Source organism: Malaya genurostris, chromosome 1 (genome assembly GCF_030247185.1).
Source record: "Malaya genurostris strain Urasoe2022 chromosome 1, Malgen_1.1, whole genome shotgun sequence".
In the NCBI taxonomy this organism is placed as follows: domain Eukaryota; kingdom Metazoa; phylum Arthropoda; class Insecta; order Diptera; family Culicidae; genus Malaya; species Malaya genurostris.
The window spans coordinates 37,911,030-37,928,771 of NC_080570.1; the positions used below are offsets into that span (position 1 = coordinate 37,911,030).

The 17,742-nt window shown below is 37.5% G+C and overlaps 2 protein-coding genes across 2 annotated transcripts in view; both read right to left on the reverse strand.

Annotated features, from left to right (window-relative positions):
* LOC131437583 (uncharacterized) overlaps positions 1–17,742 on the reverse strand; it is a 153,653-nt gene that overhangs the window by 39,952 nt on the left and 95,959 nt on the right. The window lies entirely within an intron of this gene.
* Positions 2,688–6,895, reverse strand: LOC131437592 (uncharacterized). Its single transcript, XM_058607049.1, has 2 exons — positions 3,892–6,895; positions 2,688–3,829 (listed from the first exon to the last, which is right to left on the reverse strand). Exons 1-2 carry the CDS (start codon positions 4,829–4,831, stop codon positions 3,597–3,599), a joined length of 1,173 nt encoding a protein of 390 aa, XP_058463032.1. The 5' UTR covers positions 4,832–6,895; the 3' UTR covers positions 2,688–3,596.

A 17,742-nucleotide genomic window follows, 5' to 3' on the forward strand; every position in this document is an offset into this window, starting at 1 on the left:
GAGACGAGATTCGAATCTGTAGCTAACTGCTGACCGGGGAAATTGTTTTACCAATTAAACTTCACTGCCTATGATAACGCATGACAAGAAAGTCTAATTGAATTAGGCGCAACCAAACATGCCTCGCTGTACTTGGTCGCTACGGTGGTTCACTTTACAGTTCCTACATCTGTCCTATAGGAAATTTAGAGAATTTCAATATTTATAAAATGATTCCAATCCTATGGTTAAAAATTTGATCGTTTAATGTTCAAGGGGTTTCACCACTGTAGAAATAAAAGAGAAGGACTTTTTTGGGGATTTTTTTTTGGGATCCAAAAAATTGAGAAATCCGAATTTTGTATAAAGCACATTTTAATATGTATATTTAAGTACAAAAAAATGATCAGTTTTAAAAATTTAAAAACAAAATGGCGGCATTTCTGCGAATCTGCATTTTGAACATAATCTAGGTTTTTTAATTAATTGATTTTCTGTATAATAGCAGCCCCTTTGAAAAAAAAACCGCATTTTTTCATAACAAAATTGTTCATAAAAAAATATTCACAATTGTCAAAAACACCTACGTACCTCTGTGGAGATAACTATCGAGAATATTCCGTAAAATTTTTGAATCGATTGGTCAAGATTTACTTGACTTATGTTTCCGGCCATCAAAACGCAGCACTTTCGCGGAAATACCGCCAAGCTGCCATTTTGTTTTTCAATTTTTAAAACATCATTTTTTTGTACTTACATATTAAAAAGTGTTTTATACAAAATTCGGATTTTTCCATTTTTTGGGATCCAAAAATAATTCCCCAAAAAAGTCCTCTTTTTTTTCTACGGTGGTGTAACCCCTTAAAGAGATCTCCGAAGATTCTTGTGCTACTCTAAGCTGGTTCAATATTTCTAAGTTCTGCGGAGGACTATGCCTATCAGTAAACCCTAAAATATTCCCTCAATAAGAATTCTGAAGATAGAAGGTTTTTGAGAAGGTAAAATTTGTTGAGCTCAGAATGTTCAGCAGCAGTTCTGCTGTGTTTGATTCAACCCTACTGGTTCGAATGGCTTGCTATGCACCAAATCTATTTTGTAGAATCATTTCGTATTTGACACAATCAAAACAGCAACAGTTGTTCTAACACCAGTCTACTAACAGATCGGCTGAAAAGTTCGTATCGTTTCTATGAGAGGGCGCCACCAGAATTAAATCCATACCATTTTCAGTTAGTACCAACCTTCAAAAGATACGTGTATAAATTTGACAGCTGTCTGATTATTAGTTTGTGAGATATTGCATTTTGAGTGAAGCTACTTTTGTTATTGTGAAAAAAATGAAAAAAAAAAGGAATTTCGTGTGTTGATGAAACACTACTTTTTAATGAAAAAAAGTGCCACCGATACCAAAAAATGGCTTGATGAGTGTTATCCAGACTCTGCACCGGGCGAAGCAACAATTCGTAAGTGGTTTGCAAAATTTCGTACTGGTCATATGAGCACCGAAGACGATGAACGCAGTGGACGTCCAAAAGAGGCTGTTACCGATGAAAACGTGAAAAAAATCCACAAAATGATTTTCAATGACCGTAAAGTGAAGTTGATCGAGATAGCTGACACCCTAAAGATATCAAAGGAACGTGTTGGACATATTATTTACGAATATTTGGATATGAGAAAGCTTTGTGCAAAATGGGTGCCGCGTGAGCTCACAACCGATCAAAAACAACAACGAATTGATGATTCTGAGTAGTTTTTGGAGCTGTTATATCGAAATAAAACCGATTTTTTTCGTCGATATATAACAATGGACGAAACATGGCTCCATCACTTCACTCCGGAGTTCAATCGACAGTAAGCTGAGTGGACTGCACGTGATGAACCGAACCCAAAGCGTGGAAAGACTCAACAATCGGCCGGTAAGGTTATGGCGTCTGTATTTTGGGATTCGCATGGTATAATTTTCATCGATTACCTTGAAAAGGGAAAAACCATCAACAGTGACTATTATATAGCGTAATTAGAGCGTTTGAAGGACGAAATTTCAAAAAAACGGCCTCATTTGAAGAAGAAAAAAGTTTTGTTTCATCAAGACAATGCACCGTGTCACAAGTCGATGAAAACCATGCTGAAATTGAACGAATTGGGCTTCGAATTGCTCCCTCATCCACCGTATTCTCCAGATTTGGCCCCCAGGGACTTTTTCCTGTTCTCAGACCTCAAGAGAATGCTCGCTGGTAAAAAATTTAGAAGCAATGAAGAGGTAATCGCTGAAACTGAGGCCTATTTTGAGGCAAAGGACGAATCGTACTACAAAAATGGTATCGGAAAGTTGGAAGATCGCTATAATCGCTGTATCGCCTCTGATGGCAATTATGTTGAATAATAAAAACGAATTTTGGCAAAAAAATGTGTGTTTAAACGATACGAACTTTTCAGCCGAACTGTTAATAAATAAACACAGTAGAATTATAAGAAGTGTTGAGTGCCAATTACTCAATATTTTAATATAACACACTCAGAAAAGGAGCAATTTTTACGAAAAATTTGACTACTTTACTTAGTAAATAAGTAGATTTTACTCAAACACGTTTTCCAGTGACAGAACTCAAATTTGAGTAACTAAGAAGTTACTGTAAATTAGAGTTGATCCACTTTTTTCTGTGAATGAGTGAGATCTTACATATTTTTGAGTCACTATTTTTAATCGTGTGCCAAAAACATACACTGATAAAAATCGACACATTTTGAGCCGAAGTGTTTTTACATACGCAATTTCGCCGCATCTGTCTCGACTCTTCAGTCTCTTCAAATTCTACTCAAATGAAATCATGTTGAACTCTATTGGTGATACACTGGAATTCAACCCACCAAACAGCGGATGAATTCCAAAGGAATTTGAAATTAAAATGTCATCATTAAAATATAAGATTTTGGAAAATGTGCTAAATACAGTTGATTCAAGATTGTTTATTCACATATGTTATATGATGTCTAATTTTCTTGCTCATAAATTTACACAATCTTGAAAAAATTGAACGATTTTGATTCCATTAACTGAAAACACAAACATTTTATGAGTCGTGTTTCGAAAAATCACCGATAATTTATTGAACATACTTACTGTGCAGACTTTCTAAGTATGGTATGAGGTAGAAAACCTCCCACTCCCACGAAGATTTTTGTAGCCATTTTGTACATTTTTTTAATTATATGCTTGACACTTCAAACTGACATGTTATGACATCGATCTATGTCATGAAGATACACACTTTAGTCTTGTGTTCCTAGCATTCGATATCAACATGTCGGCACTTAAAATTAAAATGTGATGATATTTGATTGAGCCATATGACGACACACTTTATTTCTATGCGTGAAAATTTTGAAGCACAAATCAAGCGTACTTGAAATACTAGTGAGTCTAAAACTTGAAATGTATTTAGAGAAACACATTTTAAAAAAGTGTCGATTTTCAGCAGTGTATGACAATGAGCGGTTTTGTAACATATTTCATTAGGCGTGTGGTGACTGCAGGCAATTTTCACTGGGTTTCTATCAGTGTCATTTCATCATTTGATTATTATTTGAGTCTCGGGTTCGAAACTAGCATTTCTCTATTGTTTTTTAAAAACGGCCAACAGTAGCGTGAAGCTTGAGTAGCAGAGTTCCAGCACTTTCCAGCTGGTAGTCAAGGACATGTCGGAGAAGTTTCCGCACGTGAATTGGATTTTCTTCTGCGATCTCATGAGGACCATCCGGAAGTTTTTCTTCCGGGACCGGTACAACGCGGCCTGATCCGAGCGGTAGATCAGCTTGTTGTACCATTCCGTACTGTACACTAGAGATCCTATTTGGGTCACCTGGAATAAGAGAACATTTGAGAACCGGGTTCTGTTCGTCGACGGAAACCGAAATCATTTACCTTGTCCTCCAGTAAATCACAGAACCATCCGAACAAAATCAAACTAATCACTGCCACTAGAATGTTGACCACCGAAAATAACGACTGACCGTCGGATTTGTTGAGTTGTTCAACCATCAGAAAACAGGAGTACGTTATGATGAAGAAATACATTTGAAGAGTCAACAACAGGTACAGTTTCAAGGCATCCCGAAATTGCATCGTCATCTCCAGCAGCTTCTGATGATCCTGAACAGCACGCCTGATACGGACGAAGTCCCACTCGTCGTAGGCCTGCCGAATGTCCTCTCCCAGAATAGACCATTCCACCGAAAATACCAGCATAGTCGTGAACACCGTCACTTGGGTTACGTTTGCCATCTGTCCTAGTAGAGCCGTTTCCACGGGGTACAATGCCGAAACTAGCGGCTTAAGTACGGGATTCGAAACGGCATGCATTATTGCATTCGTGTGCGACAGATTAACGCCCCAGTAAAGACCTTGCATCACGTTTTGACCCCAGTACAGGATAATGAACGGTACAATCACGGAACGGGATCGAACCCGCAACCGGTGAGTTGCTCCGCCATTTTGAAGTTCCGACAGAAACTGAATCACTTCACGAACATGGTCCCGTTCGGTGAACAAACAAATCCACAAGGCCACACAGACTCCGCCGGTTCCGAACAGGAATGCCACACCGAAATAAAAATCTATTGGAGCTTGTTCCTGGTCCACCCAGGGTAGGGACAGCAAGGTGGCACATAAAAAGCCGAAAATGAAGATTCCGATTCCGATCTTCACCCCGGCAACGGGTGAAATGAAACCGGCGATGCGATCGAGATTTTTCTGGAACACGAACGGATCTTTTATGCGGCCTAGAATAGATGAATTGGCCACCAGCCGACTGGGTTTCGACAGGAACGGATTAAAACTTGTTGTCGGCATGATGGGCTACGGTTTCAAACTGAAAAGTGAAGCTGATCCGAACGAAACTAATTCGAACACGGTCTTCGATGCATTATTAAGTGCGGGTGGAAGTTTTTAATTGTTGCAGTGATTAGTTTAACTCTTTGTCGTGTTTAAACTGTAATTATTGACGTGTCGGGGACATCCACGAAGGTCGCTGGTTCGGAAAACCTTTGCTTCTTCGTCAGTTGGCTAGCCAGATTTTAGAGCAATTACTTTAATAACTATTTATTTATTTATTTGTCGTCAGTCAAGAGTAGACCATAGGATTCTTCAATTAATTTTGTTTTGAACAAATGAAATGTCGTTAACAAACAAGACTAATGAAAGGGGGCCTAGATGAGATCCCCGAGGGACCTCGGAAATGACGTGAATGGTGCTCGGTTTTTGTCGTGAATACGACTTACTTTACTACGGGGGAGCCATTTCAAATTTATCTCTGTACCCAATAATATAATTTTTTCTACAAGCTATCAGAAATATGATCAAGAATTTGTAGATGTTTTATTCAACCCGACTGCAGTCCTACGTCAATCTCTGACAATACCTGTTCTAATGTCGTTTTCGCTTGATGCCAAACCTAACCTAGTTTCCATCCTAGCTGGTGTTAAACCGTTTGTTAGAAGCTAGTTTCGAACCTGGTTTCAGCGTTGAGGAACTGAAAATCGAATCAGTTTCAAACATGATTTTTAAATCTGATTTACTCAAAAACTCCCGAACCCGTCACAGTTTCGTGAAAAGTGTTTGTTTGATGAAACTACCCTGGGTGAGTTTCAGTTTTCTCAAGTGAAAACGACATTAGAAGCGATTCTCGAGCCGGGTACACTGAAATGTCGAATTAGATCGGTAACACGAAATTTTATCGATTCTGATCTAATGACACCGATCGATTTTTCGTAGCACCACGACGCCATTTTTTGTGGAGCTGAGAAATGTTTAATTTGGATGAAGGCCTTTTTTTAACGAAATATTCGATTAAAACGATTCACTACTTTATATGGAAATGCGGTAAAGCGCTTCACTGCTTTATATGGAAATGTATGCTATAACGAGAGCTGGGAAAATCATTATCAGAAAAAGTTCATTTCATTATCACTCGTAAAAAATCCAGTTCAAGAGATTTTCTAAAAAAATACTCATACTGTATTTAGCACATTTTCCAAAATCTTATGTTTTAATGATGACATTTCAATTTCAAATTCCTATGCACCTCTTATGAAAATGCATTTTATATGGGAATTGGGTATGAATCTGTTAAAATCTAAGCTTTTTTCTCAGTTCATATGCACTGGTATGACAATTCGACTGTAAGTGTCAAGTGAATTGAGTACTAAAAGACGTGCATTTGGAATTTATCCGCTGTTTGGTGGGTTGTATTCCAGTGTATTACCAATAGAATTCAACATGATTTCATTTGAGTAGGATTTGAAGAGACTTACACGTGCAATTTAAATGTCGAGACAAATGCGGCGAAATTGCGTATGTAAAAACACTTCGGCTCAAAATGTGTCGATTTTTATAAGTGTATGTTTTTGGCACACGATTAAAAATAGTGACTCAAAAATATGTAAGATCTCACTCATCCACAGAAAAAAGTGGATCAACTCTAATTTAGAGTAACTTCTTAGTTACCCAAATTCTAGTTCTGTCACTGGAAAACGTGTTTGAGTAAAATCTACTTATTTACTAAGTAAAGTAGTCAAATTTTTCGTAAAAATTGCTCCTTTTCTGAGTGTGTTATATTAAAATATTGAGTAATTGGCACTCAACACTTCCTATAATTCTACTGTGTTTATTTATTAACAGTTCGGCTGAAAAGTTCGTATCGTTTAAACACACATTTTTTTGCCAAAATTCGTTTTTATTATTCAACATAATTGCCATCAGAGGCGATACAGCGATTATAGCGATCTTCCAACTTTCCGATACCATTTTTGTAGTACGATTCGTCCTTTGCCTCAAAATAGGCCTCAGTTTCAGCGATTACCTCTTCATTGCTTCTAAATTTTTTACCAGCGAGCATTCTCTTGAGGTCTGAGAACAGGAAAAAGTCCCTGGGGGCCAAATCTGGAGAATACGGTGGATGAGGGAGCAATTCGAAGCCCAATTCGTTCAATTTCAGCATGGTTTTCGTCGACTTGTGACACGGTGCATTGTCTTGATGAAACAAAACTTTTTTCTTCTTCAAATGAGACCGTTTTTTTGAAATTTCGTCCTTCAAACGCTCTAATAACGCTATATAATAGTCACTGTTGATGGTTTTTCCCTTTTCAAGGTAGTCGATGAAAATTATACCATGCGAATCCCAAAATGCAGACGCCATAACCTTACCGGCCGATTGTTGAGTCTTTCCATGCTTTGGGTTCGGTTCATCGCGTGCAGTCCACTCAGCTGACTGTCGATTGGACTCCGGAGTGAAGTGGTGGAACCATGTTTCGTCCATTGTTATATATCGACGAAAAAAATCGGTTTTATTTCGATATAACAGCTCCAAACACTGCTCAGAGTCATCAATTCGTTGTTGTTTTTGATCGATTGTGAGCTCACTCGGCACCCATTTTGCACAAAGCTTTCTCATATCCAAATATTCGTGAATAATATGTCCAACACGTTCCTTTGATATCTTTATGGTGTCAGCTATCTCGATCAACTTCACTTTACGGTCATTGAAAATCATTTTGTGGATTTTTTTCACGTTTTCATCGGTAACAGCCTCTTTTGGACGTCCACTGCGTTCATCGTCTTCGGTGCTCATATGACCAGTACGAAATTTTGCAAACCACTTACGAATTGTTGCTTCGCCCGGTGCAGAGTCTGGATAACACTCATCAAGCCATTTTTTGGTATCGGCGGCACTTTTTTTCATCAAAAAGTAGTGTTTCATCAACACACGAAATTCCTTTTTTTCCATTTTTTTTCACAATAACAAAAGTAGCTTCACTCAAAATGCAATATCTCACAAACTAATAATCAGACAGCTGTCAAATTTATACACGTATCTTTTGAAGGTTGGTACTAACTGAAAATGGTATGGATTTAATTCTAGTGGCGCCCTCTCATAGAAACGATACGAACTTTTTAGTCGATCTGTTATATTACGATTACAATTGATTTCTAACTTCGAGACATCATGTCAGCAATGCTCAGGTACCAAAGAGTTTGGTTAAAAGCGACTCGCCCTTGCAACAGATATAGATGAACAGCTAAAAAATGTACGCATTCCCGCTAACAAACCATTTTTAATCCACCTAGTGGTGTATTGATGCCTTTTTCATATTACTCAACATAACCTTTTCAATTTGTAAACCGTTATGTCAAGTCGATAAGTATATTTCTTTATTTTGCATCGTCGCACTAAATCATTAAACACATTTTACCCTGCAGTTCTGGAACCGGAAGTCGGATTCGGATGAAATTCAATAGGAACCTATGGGACTACAGGAACTTTTATTTGAGCCTAAGTTTGGGGAAATCGATCAAATCATCTCTGAGAAAATTGAGTGAGTCTTGTTTTAGAGCTTTTACCACTATTTCTGGAACCGGAAACTTGGAACCAGTATAGTTGAAGTCAATTTTTCAAGTAATTGTATAAACTTTCTATACGAGAAAGACAATAAGTGTACTTTTATAGAAAAGCATCGTTATCATGATTTTGTAATAACCCTAGCAAGTAGGAACAAATTGAATAAAAGATTAACAAACTTACAATTTTTCCACCTGAAAAATATAGATTAAAATGTAGCAATCCTGCACGCTATACGAAATTAAACATAGCACGCTACGAACGGAGCATAGCCGCACGTAGCAGTTTTGCATCGTTATTTTGAATGATCTCAATTGGTCGAAGTTGTGGGAAATTTGGTGGGTTCATGTCTTTTGGGACGAAAGTGACGTTTTTGATAGTGTACCATTTTACCGTTGATTTCGAGTAGTGGCAAGAAGCAAGATCTGGCCAGAAGACAACAGGATCCTTGTGGCTTCGAATCATGGGTAGAAGTCGTTTTTGTAAACATTCCTTGATGTATATTTCGCTGTTCATTGAAGCAGTGGTGATGAAGGGTTTCGAAATCTTACCGCAGCTACAAATTGCTTGCCAGACCATAGCTTTCTTGCCAAATTTTTCGACTTCAATCGGTGTCTCGGACTGGTTTAACACTTGCCCTTCTCGCATCGTATGACATTGCGGTCCCGGCAAGGATTTGTAATCGAGTTTCACGTAGGCTTCGTCGTCCATGATTATGCAGTTCAAATTTCCAGCAAGAATCGTATTGTACAGCTTTCGAACCATCGGCCTTATCGATGCTTCTTGTTTCGGACTACATTTAGATTGTTTTTGCTTCTTTTAGGTTCGAAGATTCAAACGTTCTTTAGCACGAAGAACATTTGACTTCGAAGTGCCCACTTTTTTGGCCACATCCCGAACTAAAACCTGCTTCTTTTGCTCGAATGCCTTCAGTATACGTTTATTCAACTGAGGGTTAGCAGGACCTTTTTTTCGACCCGTTTTCGGTTTATCCTCAAAGGTGTTATCCTCACCGAACTTCCTGATTGCATTTCGCACGGCTTTTTCACTTACTCCTTCCATTTTTGCTATCTTTCTCAGTGACAGTCCGCGTTCTGTGCACCATTTGTACACAATTTTTCGACATTGTACTGCTGAAAGTCCACGCATTTCAAAACAAACTAATGAAAACGAATAAACAATTGCACAAGTGGTTAAAGAAGAGTGTAAACAACAGGACGCAGCCATAAAAATTGACAGATTCTGAACCATTGCGAAATGGCAGCGGTTTTTGGTTGCGTCCATACTTTCTGGGACAGTCGCTAACCCAGTTTCTACCCCCTAACTGCTGTCAAACCGCTTGTTTGAAGCTAGTTTCGAACCTAGTTTAAACGTTGTGGAACTGAAAATCAAGTCTGTTTCAAGCCTGATTTTTATATCAGGTTTGCTCAAACCCAGTTTCGTGAAAAGTGTTTGTTTAATAAAAACAACCCTGGGTCAGTTTTAGTTTTCTCAAGCGAAAACGATATAAAAATCCAGCTTGCTACGTTTTCTTCATACGGATCCAATATCCCACGTGGTCACACGCACTAATTCGTTAAACAGAATAGAATCGAAGGAAAAAAGCACGGCATGCTAGATTTATTAATAAAGGTAAATTTTCAAATGTTGTTCCTGTTGATTCCAGAGTAATTAAGTGAGGCCGGTGAGAAGCTGACAGCTGCAACGTTCCAGGACATCTAATTGCTTTTGAATTGTTTCTATTTTTTTCCTGCTTGTACCAAGTTAAACAGGAAGTTCGATTGCCGTTCCCGAAATGCTTGATGACACGTTCAAACAGAGCAAAGGTTAGAAGATAACGACAGTTTCGTGTTCGTCGTTTCCGCTAAAAGCCACCATAATCCATCGAGAAGTTTTTTGATCCAACTATTGCTTCCCCCCCACCTCCGCAGCAGGATCCATTGTAGTGAGCTAAACCAAATCCTTCCGATGAGCAATGTTCATTCCGTGTCATGGTTGGTTCTTGTGATAAACTTTGTTGCTCGTTATTAAGAACACTTACTGGCCGTCGTCTTCGTTTTTTTCTTCTGCTTCGTCGACAACTTTTTTTTTTTCGCGGTGTCGGTGGAAAATTTCAGATTATTTTGCTACCACGTCAAAGGTGAGTTGAGCGTCATTCGAAGCGCTGAAAGTCGCGGCTCCATTACGATCTGTATCACTTTTTTCATCACCCCGAGAATGAAATTTAATGGAATTGATTGAGAAATTGGAGAGAATAAACAAAAAACAATGATTTGGCAAGCGATTCGTACACACGACCTGCCAAAACTTTCTATATGAACTCGAAATCCATCCATAAACGTCCAAATCGAGTAGTTTGGTTCAGTCAATTTAGAAAATTGCTATGAAATTACTCTCACAACCAACAATCGTGAGAATATAACTACTCACGGCAAAGTGGAAAGCAAATCATATTCCGTTGCAGTCACTTCTGCTGACTTAATCTTTTTTTTTTTTGCTTTCCCAAACACGGAAGCTTCGCGTTTCAACTAGCGTTCCATTTCGGTCGCATGTACGATCCGACAAATATGCACTTTTTAGCCAGTTTTTTTTCACCCTCCCTCCACCAGAAAGTATCTCTCACTTCGTTTGCGGCTTGCGGTGGTTTCGAACGTAACGCTGGAGCCATCGTTTTTATCTCCTTTTTGGCTACGAGAAACCGCCATATCGCCATAGATAAATATTCTTCATATTTCCGATAGCGAAACTGGGATAGTTCCCACCCAGCAGCCCTGTCTCACTTTCGGGGTCGGGCGCTTCGAGTTAACGTCGTGCTTGCGCCAAACTGGAAACGACAGCAAAGGTGCCTGGCGATCAAATTAGATTTTCACTTTATGCAAACACACGTCTTCGAGCATGAGCATCAGATTGCCGTAGGTGCGGAAAGGAAACTCAGTTCGACACCGACGACCAACTGGGTGACCGGGAACCGGAACCGACGGTAGTTCCGCCGAAGGTACCGAAAGTTTTCAGTGTGAATATCCTGCGAGCGAGGAGAGAAAATACGGCAAAAAACTCTATTCTAGTCGGGAACTGGAGTTGATAACTCACTGGGGATGCAATTTGGCGGTGTCTCTTCTGGCATCAGACGCATTACATTCTGTGGAAGGATAAAAAAATACAATCAAACTTCTAGTAGCAGCTGAGTTCAGTTCCGCTTCTAGTTCAGATTTGACAGTTAGATTTCATAACAGTTTGAGTTCAGTTTCCATCCGGTTCCAGTTCAGTTTCAGTTCAACTCAAGTTTAGTTCCAGGTCTGTTTTAGGCCAATTTCAGTTCCCATTTCAATTTCTGTTTCAGTTTTCATTTTTGTTCAGTTTCCGATTCGGTTTTAGTTTCTACTTAAGTTTCCGTTTCAAGTTTCCGATTCAGTTTGCGTTTCAGTTTCCGTTTCAATTTTCATTTTCGTTTCACTTTCCGATTCGGTTTTAGTTTCCGTTCCGGATTTTGCATCAGTTTCCGTTTCGGTTTTGTTTCATTTTTCGTTTCAGTTTCCGTTTCAGTTTCCTTTTCCGTTTCAGTTTCCGGTTTGGTTTCACTTTCTGTTTCATATTCCGCTTTAGTTTCGTTTCAATTTCCGTGTAAGTTTCTGTTTCAGTTTTCATTGCAGGTTCCGTTTCATTTTCCGATTCGGTTTTATTTTCCTCTTCAGTTTCCGCTCCAGTTTTCGTTTCTGTTTTCATTTCAGTTCAACTTCCATTTCCGTTTCAAGTTTCCGATTCGGTTCTATATTCCGCTTCAGTTTCCATTTCAAGTTTCCGTTTCAGTTTTCATTTCAGTTTCGATTCAATTTCCGTTTTAGTTTCAGTTCTGATTTCGTTTTAGTTTCCGTTTCAATTTGCAATTCCTTTTCAGTTTCCGATTTGGTTTAAGTTTCCGTTTTAATTTCCGTTTCCATTTTAGTTTCTGTTTCAGTTTTCGATTCAATTACAGTTTTCTTTTCCGTTTTCGATTTGGTTTCATTTTTTGTTTCAGTTTCAGTTTTCATCTCCGGTTCCGTTTCAATTTCCATTTCCGTTTCATTTTCCGATTTTATTTTCCGCTTCAATTTCCGTTTCAAGTTTCCGCTCAAGTTTTCGTGTCAGTTTCGATTCAATTTCCGTTTTAGTTTCTTTTGCAGTTCTCATCTCCGGTTCCGTTTCAATTTCCATATCCGTTTCATTGTCTGATTCGGTTTTAATTTCTGTTTCAGTTTCCGCTCCAGTTTTCGTCTCAGTTTTCATTTCAGATTCGATTCAATTTACGTTTTCGTTTAAGTTCTGATTTCGTTTCAGTTTTCGTTTTTAGTTTCCGTTTCAATTTCCATTTTTTTCAGTTTCCGATTTGGTTTAAGTTTCCGTTTCCATTTTAGTTTCTGTTTCAGTTTTCGATTCAGTTACAGTTTTCTTTTCCGTTTTCGATTTGGTTTCATTTTCCGTTTCAGTTTCCGTTTCAGTTACCTTTTCCGTTTCTGTTGCAGGTTCGGTTTCAGTTTCTGTTTCAGATTCCATTCCCGTTTTATTTTCCGATTCCGTTTTAGTTTCCGCTTCAGTTTCCGCTTAAGTTTTCGTTTCAGTTTCCGCTTCAAGTTTTCGTTTCAGTTTTCATCTCAGTTTTCATTTCAGTTTCAATTTAATTTCCGTTTTAGTTTCAGTTTTGATTTCGTTGCAGTTTTCGTTTTTAGTTTTCTTTTCAATTTCCATTTCGATTTCAGTTTCCGATTTGGTTTAAGTTTCCGTTTTAATTTCCGTTTCCATTTTAGTTTCTGATTCAGTTTTCGATTCAGTTAGTTTCGATTTGGTTTCATTTTTCGTTTCAGTTTCCGTTTCAGTTACCTTTTCCGTTTCTGTTTCCGGTTCGGTTTCAGTTTCTGTTTCAGAGTCCGCTTCAGTTTCGTTTTAATTTCTGTTTCAGTTTTCATCTCAGGTTCCGTTTCAATTTCCATTTCCGTTTCATTTTCCGATTCCGTTTTAGTTTCCGTTTCAGTTTCCGCTCCAGTTTCCGTTTCAAGTTTCCGTTTCAGTTTTCATTTCAGTTTCGATTCAATTTCCGTTTTAGTTTCAGTTCTGATTTCGTTTTAGTTTTCGTTTTTAGTTTCCGTTTCAATTTGCAATTCCTATTCAGTTTTCGATTTGGTTTAAGTTTCCGTTTCCACTTTAGTTTCTGTTTCAGTTCTCGATTCAATTACAGTTTTCTTTTCCGTTTTCGATTTGGTTTCATTTTTTGTTTCAGTTTCAGTTTTTATTTTCCGTTTCAGTTTCCGTTTCAAGTTGCCGTTTTAGTTTCCGCTCCAGTTTTCGTTTCAGTTTCGATTCAATTTCCGTTTTAGTTTCTTTTTCAGTTCTCATCTCCGGTTCCGTTTCAATTTTCATTTCCGTTTCATTTTCTGATTCGGTTTTAGCTTCTGTTTCAGTTTCCGCTCCAGTTTTCGATTCAGTTTTCGTTTCATATTTCATTTCAGTTTCGATTCAATTTCCGTTTTCGTTTCAGTTCTGATTTCGTTTCAGTTTTCGTTTTTAGTTTCCGTTTCAATTTCCATTTCCTTTTCAGTTTCCGATTTTGTTTAAGTTTCCGTTTCCATTTTAGTTTCTGTTTCAGTTTTCGATTCAGTTACAGTTTTCTTTTCCGTTTTCGATTTGGTGTCATTTTTCGTTTTAGTTTTCGTTTCAGTTACCTTTTCCGTTTCTGTTTCCAGTTCGGTTTCAGATTCTGTTTCAGATTCCGCTTTAGTTTCGTTTTAATTTCCGTTTCAGTTTCTGTTTCAGTTTTCATCTCCGGTTCCGTTTCAATTTCCTGTTTCGTGTCATTTTCCGATTCCGTTTTAGTTTCCTCTTCAAGTTTCCGTTTCAGTTTTCGCTCCAATTTTCGTTTCAGTTTTCATCTCAGTTTTCATTTCAGTTTCGATTAAATTTCCGTTTTAGTTTCAGTTTTGATTTCGTTTCATTTTTCGTTTTTAGTTTCCGTTTCTGTTTCCGCTCCAGTTTTCGTTTCAGCTTTCATCTCAGTTTTCATTTCAGTTTCGATTAAATTTCCGTTTTAGTTTCAGTTTTGATTTTGTTTCAGTTTTCGTTTTTAGTTTCCTTTTCAATTTCCATTTCGTTTTCAGTTTCCGATTTGGTTTAAGTTTCCGTTTTAATTTCCGTTTCCATTTTAGTTTCTGATCCAGTTTTCGATTCAGTTAGTTTCGATTTGGTTTCCGTTTCAGTTACCTTTTCCGTTTCTGTTGCCGGTTCGGTTTCAGTTTCTGTTTCAGATTCCGCTTTAGTTTCGTTTCAGTTTCTGTTTCAGTTTTCATCTTAGGTTCCGTTTTAATTTCCATTTCCGTTTCATTTTCCGATTCGGTTTTATTTTTCGCTTCAGTTTTCATTTCAGTTTCGATTCAATTTCCGTTTTAGTTTCATTTCTGATTTCGTTTCAGTTTTCACTTTTAGTTTCCGTTTCAATTTCCATTTCCGTTTCATTTTCCGATTCCGTTTTAGTTCCCGTTTCAGTTTCCGCTCTAGTTTTCGGTTCAGTTTTCATTTCAGATTTTGTTTCAGTTTTCGTTTTTAGTTTCCGTTTCAATTTCCATTTTCTTTTCAGTTTCCGATTTGGTTTAAGTTTCCGTTTCCATTTTAGTTTCTGATTCAGTTTTCGATTCAGTTACAGTTTTCTTTTCCGTTTTCGATTTGGTTTCATTTTTCGTTTCTGTTTCCGGTTCGGTTTCAGTTTCTGCTTCAGATTCCGCTTTAGTTTAGTTTGAATTTCCATTCCCGTTTCATTTTCCGATTCCGTTTTAGTTTCCGCTTCAGTTTCCGCTTCAAGTTTTCGTTTCAGGTTCCGCTTCAAGTTTTCGTTTCAGTTTTCATCTCAGTTTTCATTTCAGTTTCAATTAAATTTCCGTTTTGATTTCGTTGCAGTTTTCGTTTTTAGTTTTCTTTTCAATTTCCATTTCGATTTCAGTTTCCGATTTGGTTTAAGTTTCCGTTTTAATTTCCGTTTCCATTTTAGTTTCTGATTCAGTTTTCGATTCAGTTAGTTTCGATTTGGTTTCATTTTTCGTTTCAGGTTCCATTTCAGTTACCTTTTCCGTTTATGTTTCCGGTTCGGTTTCAGTTTCTGTTTCAGAGTCCGCTTCAGTTTCGTTTTAATTTTCGTTTCAGTTTCTGTTTCAGTTTTCATCTCCGGTTCCGTTTCAATTTCCATTTCCGTTTCATTTTCCGATTCCGTTTTAGTTTCCGTTTCAGTTTTCGCTCCAGTTTTCGCTCCAGTTTTCGTTTCAGTTTTCATCTCAGTTTTCATTTCAGTTTCGATTAAATTTCCGTTTTAGTTTCAGTTTTGATTTCGTTTCATTTTTCGGTTTTAGTTTCCGTTTTAATTTCCGTTTTCATTTTAGTTTCTGTTTCAGTTTTCGATTCAGTTTCCGTTTCAATTTTCGTTTCAATTTTCGGTTTTAGCTTCCGCATCAGTTTCTGTTTCAATTTCCGTTTTAGTTTCGGTTCAGTTTCAGATCAATATCTGTTCAATTTTCGTTTTAGTTTCGATTTCCATCTCCGTTTCACTTTTTGATTTTGCTTCCATTTCAGTCTTCGATTCAGGTTTCAGTTCAGTTTCAGTTCAGTTTCAGTTCAGTTTCAGTTCAGTTTCAGTTCAGTTTCAGTTCAGTTTCAGTTCAGTTTCAGTTCAGTTTCAGTTCAGTTTCAGTTCAGTTTCAGTTCAGTTTCAGTTCAGTTTCAGTTCAGTTTCAGTTCAGTTTCAGTTCAGTTTCAGTTCAGTTTCAGTTCAGTTTCAGTTCAGTTTCAGTTCAGTTTCAGTTCAGTTTCAGTTCAGTTTCAGTTCAGTTTCAGTTCAGTTTCAGTTCAGTTTCAGTTCAGTTTCAGTTCAGTTTCAGTTCAGTTTCAGTTCAGTTTCAGTTCAGTTTCAGTTCAGTTTCAGTTCAGTTTCAGTTCAGTTTCAGTTCAGTTTCAGTTCAGTTTCAGTTCAGTTTCAGTTCAGTTTCAGTTCAGTTTCAGTTCAGTTTCAGTTCAGTTTCAGTTCAGTTTCAGTTCAGTTTCAGTTCAGTTTCAGTTCAGTTTCAGTTCAGTTTCAGTTCAGTTTCAGTTCAGTTTCAGTTCAATTTCAGTTCAGTTTCAGTTCTGTTTCAGTTCAGTTTTAGTTCAGTTTCAGTTTAGTTTTGGTTTAGTTTTAGTTTAGTTTCAGTTTAGTGTCAGTTTAGCTTCAGTTTAGTTTCAGTTTAGTTTTCATTTTTTTTTAGGTTTGTTTCAGTTTTGTTTCAGTTTAGTTTCAGTTTAGTTTCAGTTTAGTTTCAGTTTAGTTTCAATTTAGTTTCAGTTTAGTTTCAGTTTAGTTTCAGTTCAGTTCAGTTCAGTTTCTGTTTAGTTTCAGTTAAGTTTCAGTTCAGTTTCAGTTCAGTCTCCGATTCAGTTTCAGTTCAGATCAGTTTCGGTTCAGTTTTTGATAAGTTTCAGTTCAGTTTCAAATAAGTCCCAACTTTTCAGTTTCCTTCAGGTTTGTGTTTAATTTCTTTATGTTTCATGTAACTTCTAGTTGAGTTTCCGTTTCGTTTTAGTTTAAGTTAATTATCAGTTCAGATATAGCTTCAATTCAGATAATTTTCAATTTATGTGTAGCAAGGTTTGAGTTCAATTGTGTTTAGTATCTTTTCGTTTTAAGTTCAGTTTCAGCTCGTTTTCAGTTTCAATTCAGCGTCCACAACTTTCTGAAAACATTCCAATTTCAGTAGTTCTGTCCCAACAACATTAACTATTAGCTTCGAGTGTATTTTGGAAAAGAAGCAGCTTGCCTCTCGCACAGTTAAGTCGAAAACTAATTTAAAATTTATTTCTCCTTGTTCAACTTTGTAGCAACAATTTCTGGCGAAAGGAATCTACTTTGCTGTGGCTACGACATGACCGTTTTCGGCTACCGGAGCTCAACTCTTCACTCGTGAATGCAACGCAGATTGAATTTTAAATAGCTTCTCCGGTGCACAAGTTTAGTTGTATATCGTTAGCAGGCAGTGCGGGAATGTGAAATACACTGAATGAAAAGAACCTTTCTCGGAATTCTCCGTAAAGTGGCATATTTCTGTTTGAAAGGACTCGACGATGAGTTGAATTTCTGTCAGTCGTGAACTACAATTATAACGGTTCAAAATTGATACAGTAAATAATGTTTACTCCTTTAACAAGTTATTTTTTAGCGTGTATTTCCTCCTGCATCAGTCCAAATAGGATTAGCTTCTGCACACCAAACACAATGGGGCTGAAATTCATTTTTCTCTCACATCTTCGCCCCAGTTTCTGATTTAATGAAATAAACCGAACTGCAATGCCAGAAGAGCAACAGTTATTTGGCTGCAATTAGACT

Bases quoted from the DNA above. Each gene is read 5' to 3' on its own strand.
- LOC131437592 (XM_058607049.1), bottom strand. From the start codon at position 4,831: ATGCCGACAACAAGTTTTAATCCGTTCCTGTCGAAACCCAGTCGGCTG. The intron at 3,830-3,891 runs GTTTCCGTCGAC...TGACCCAAATAG, and splicing joins GGACAAGGTAAATGATTTCG to GATCTCTAGTGTACAGTACG.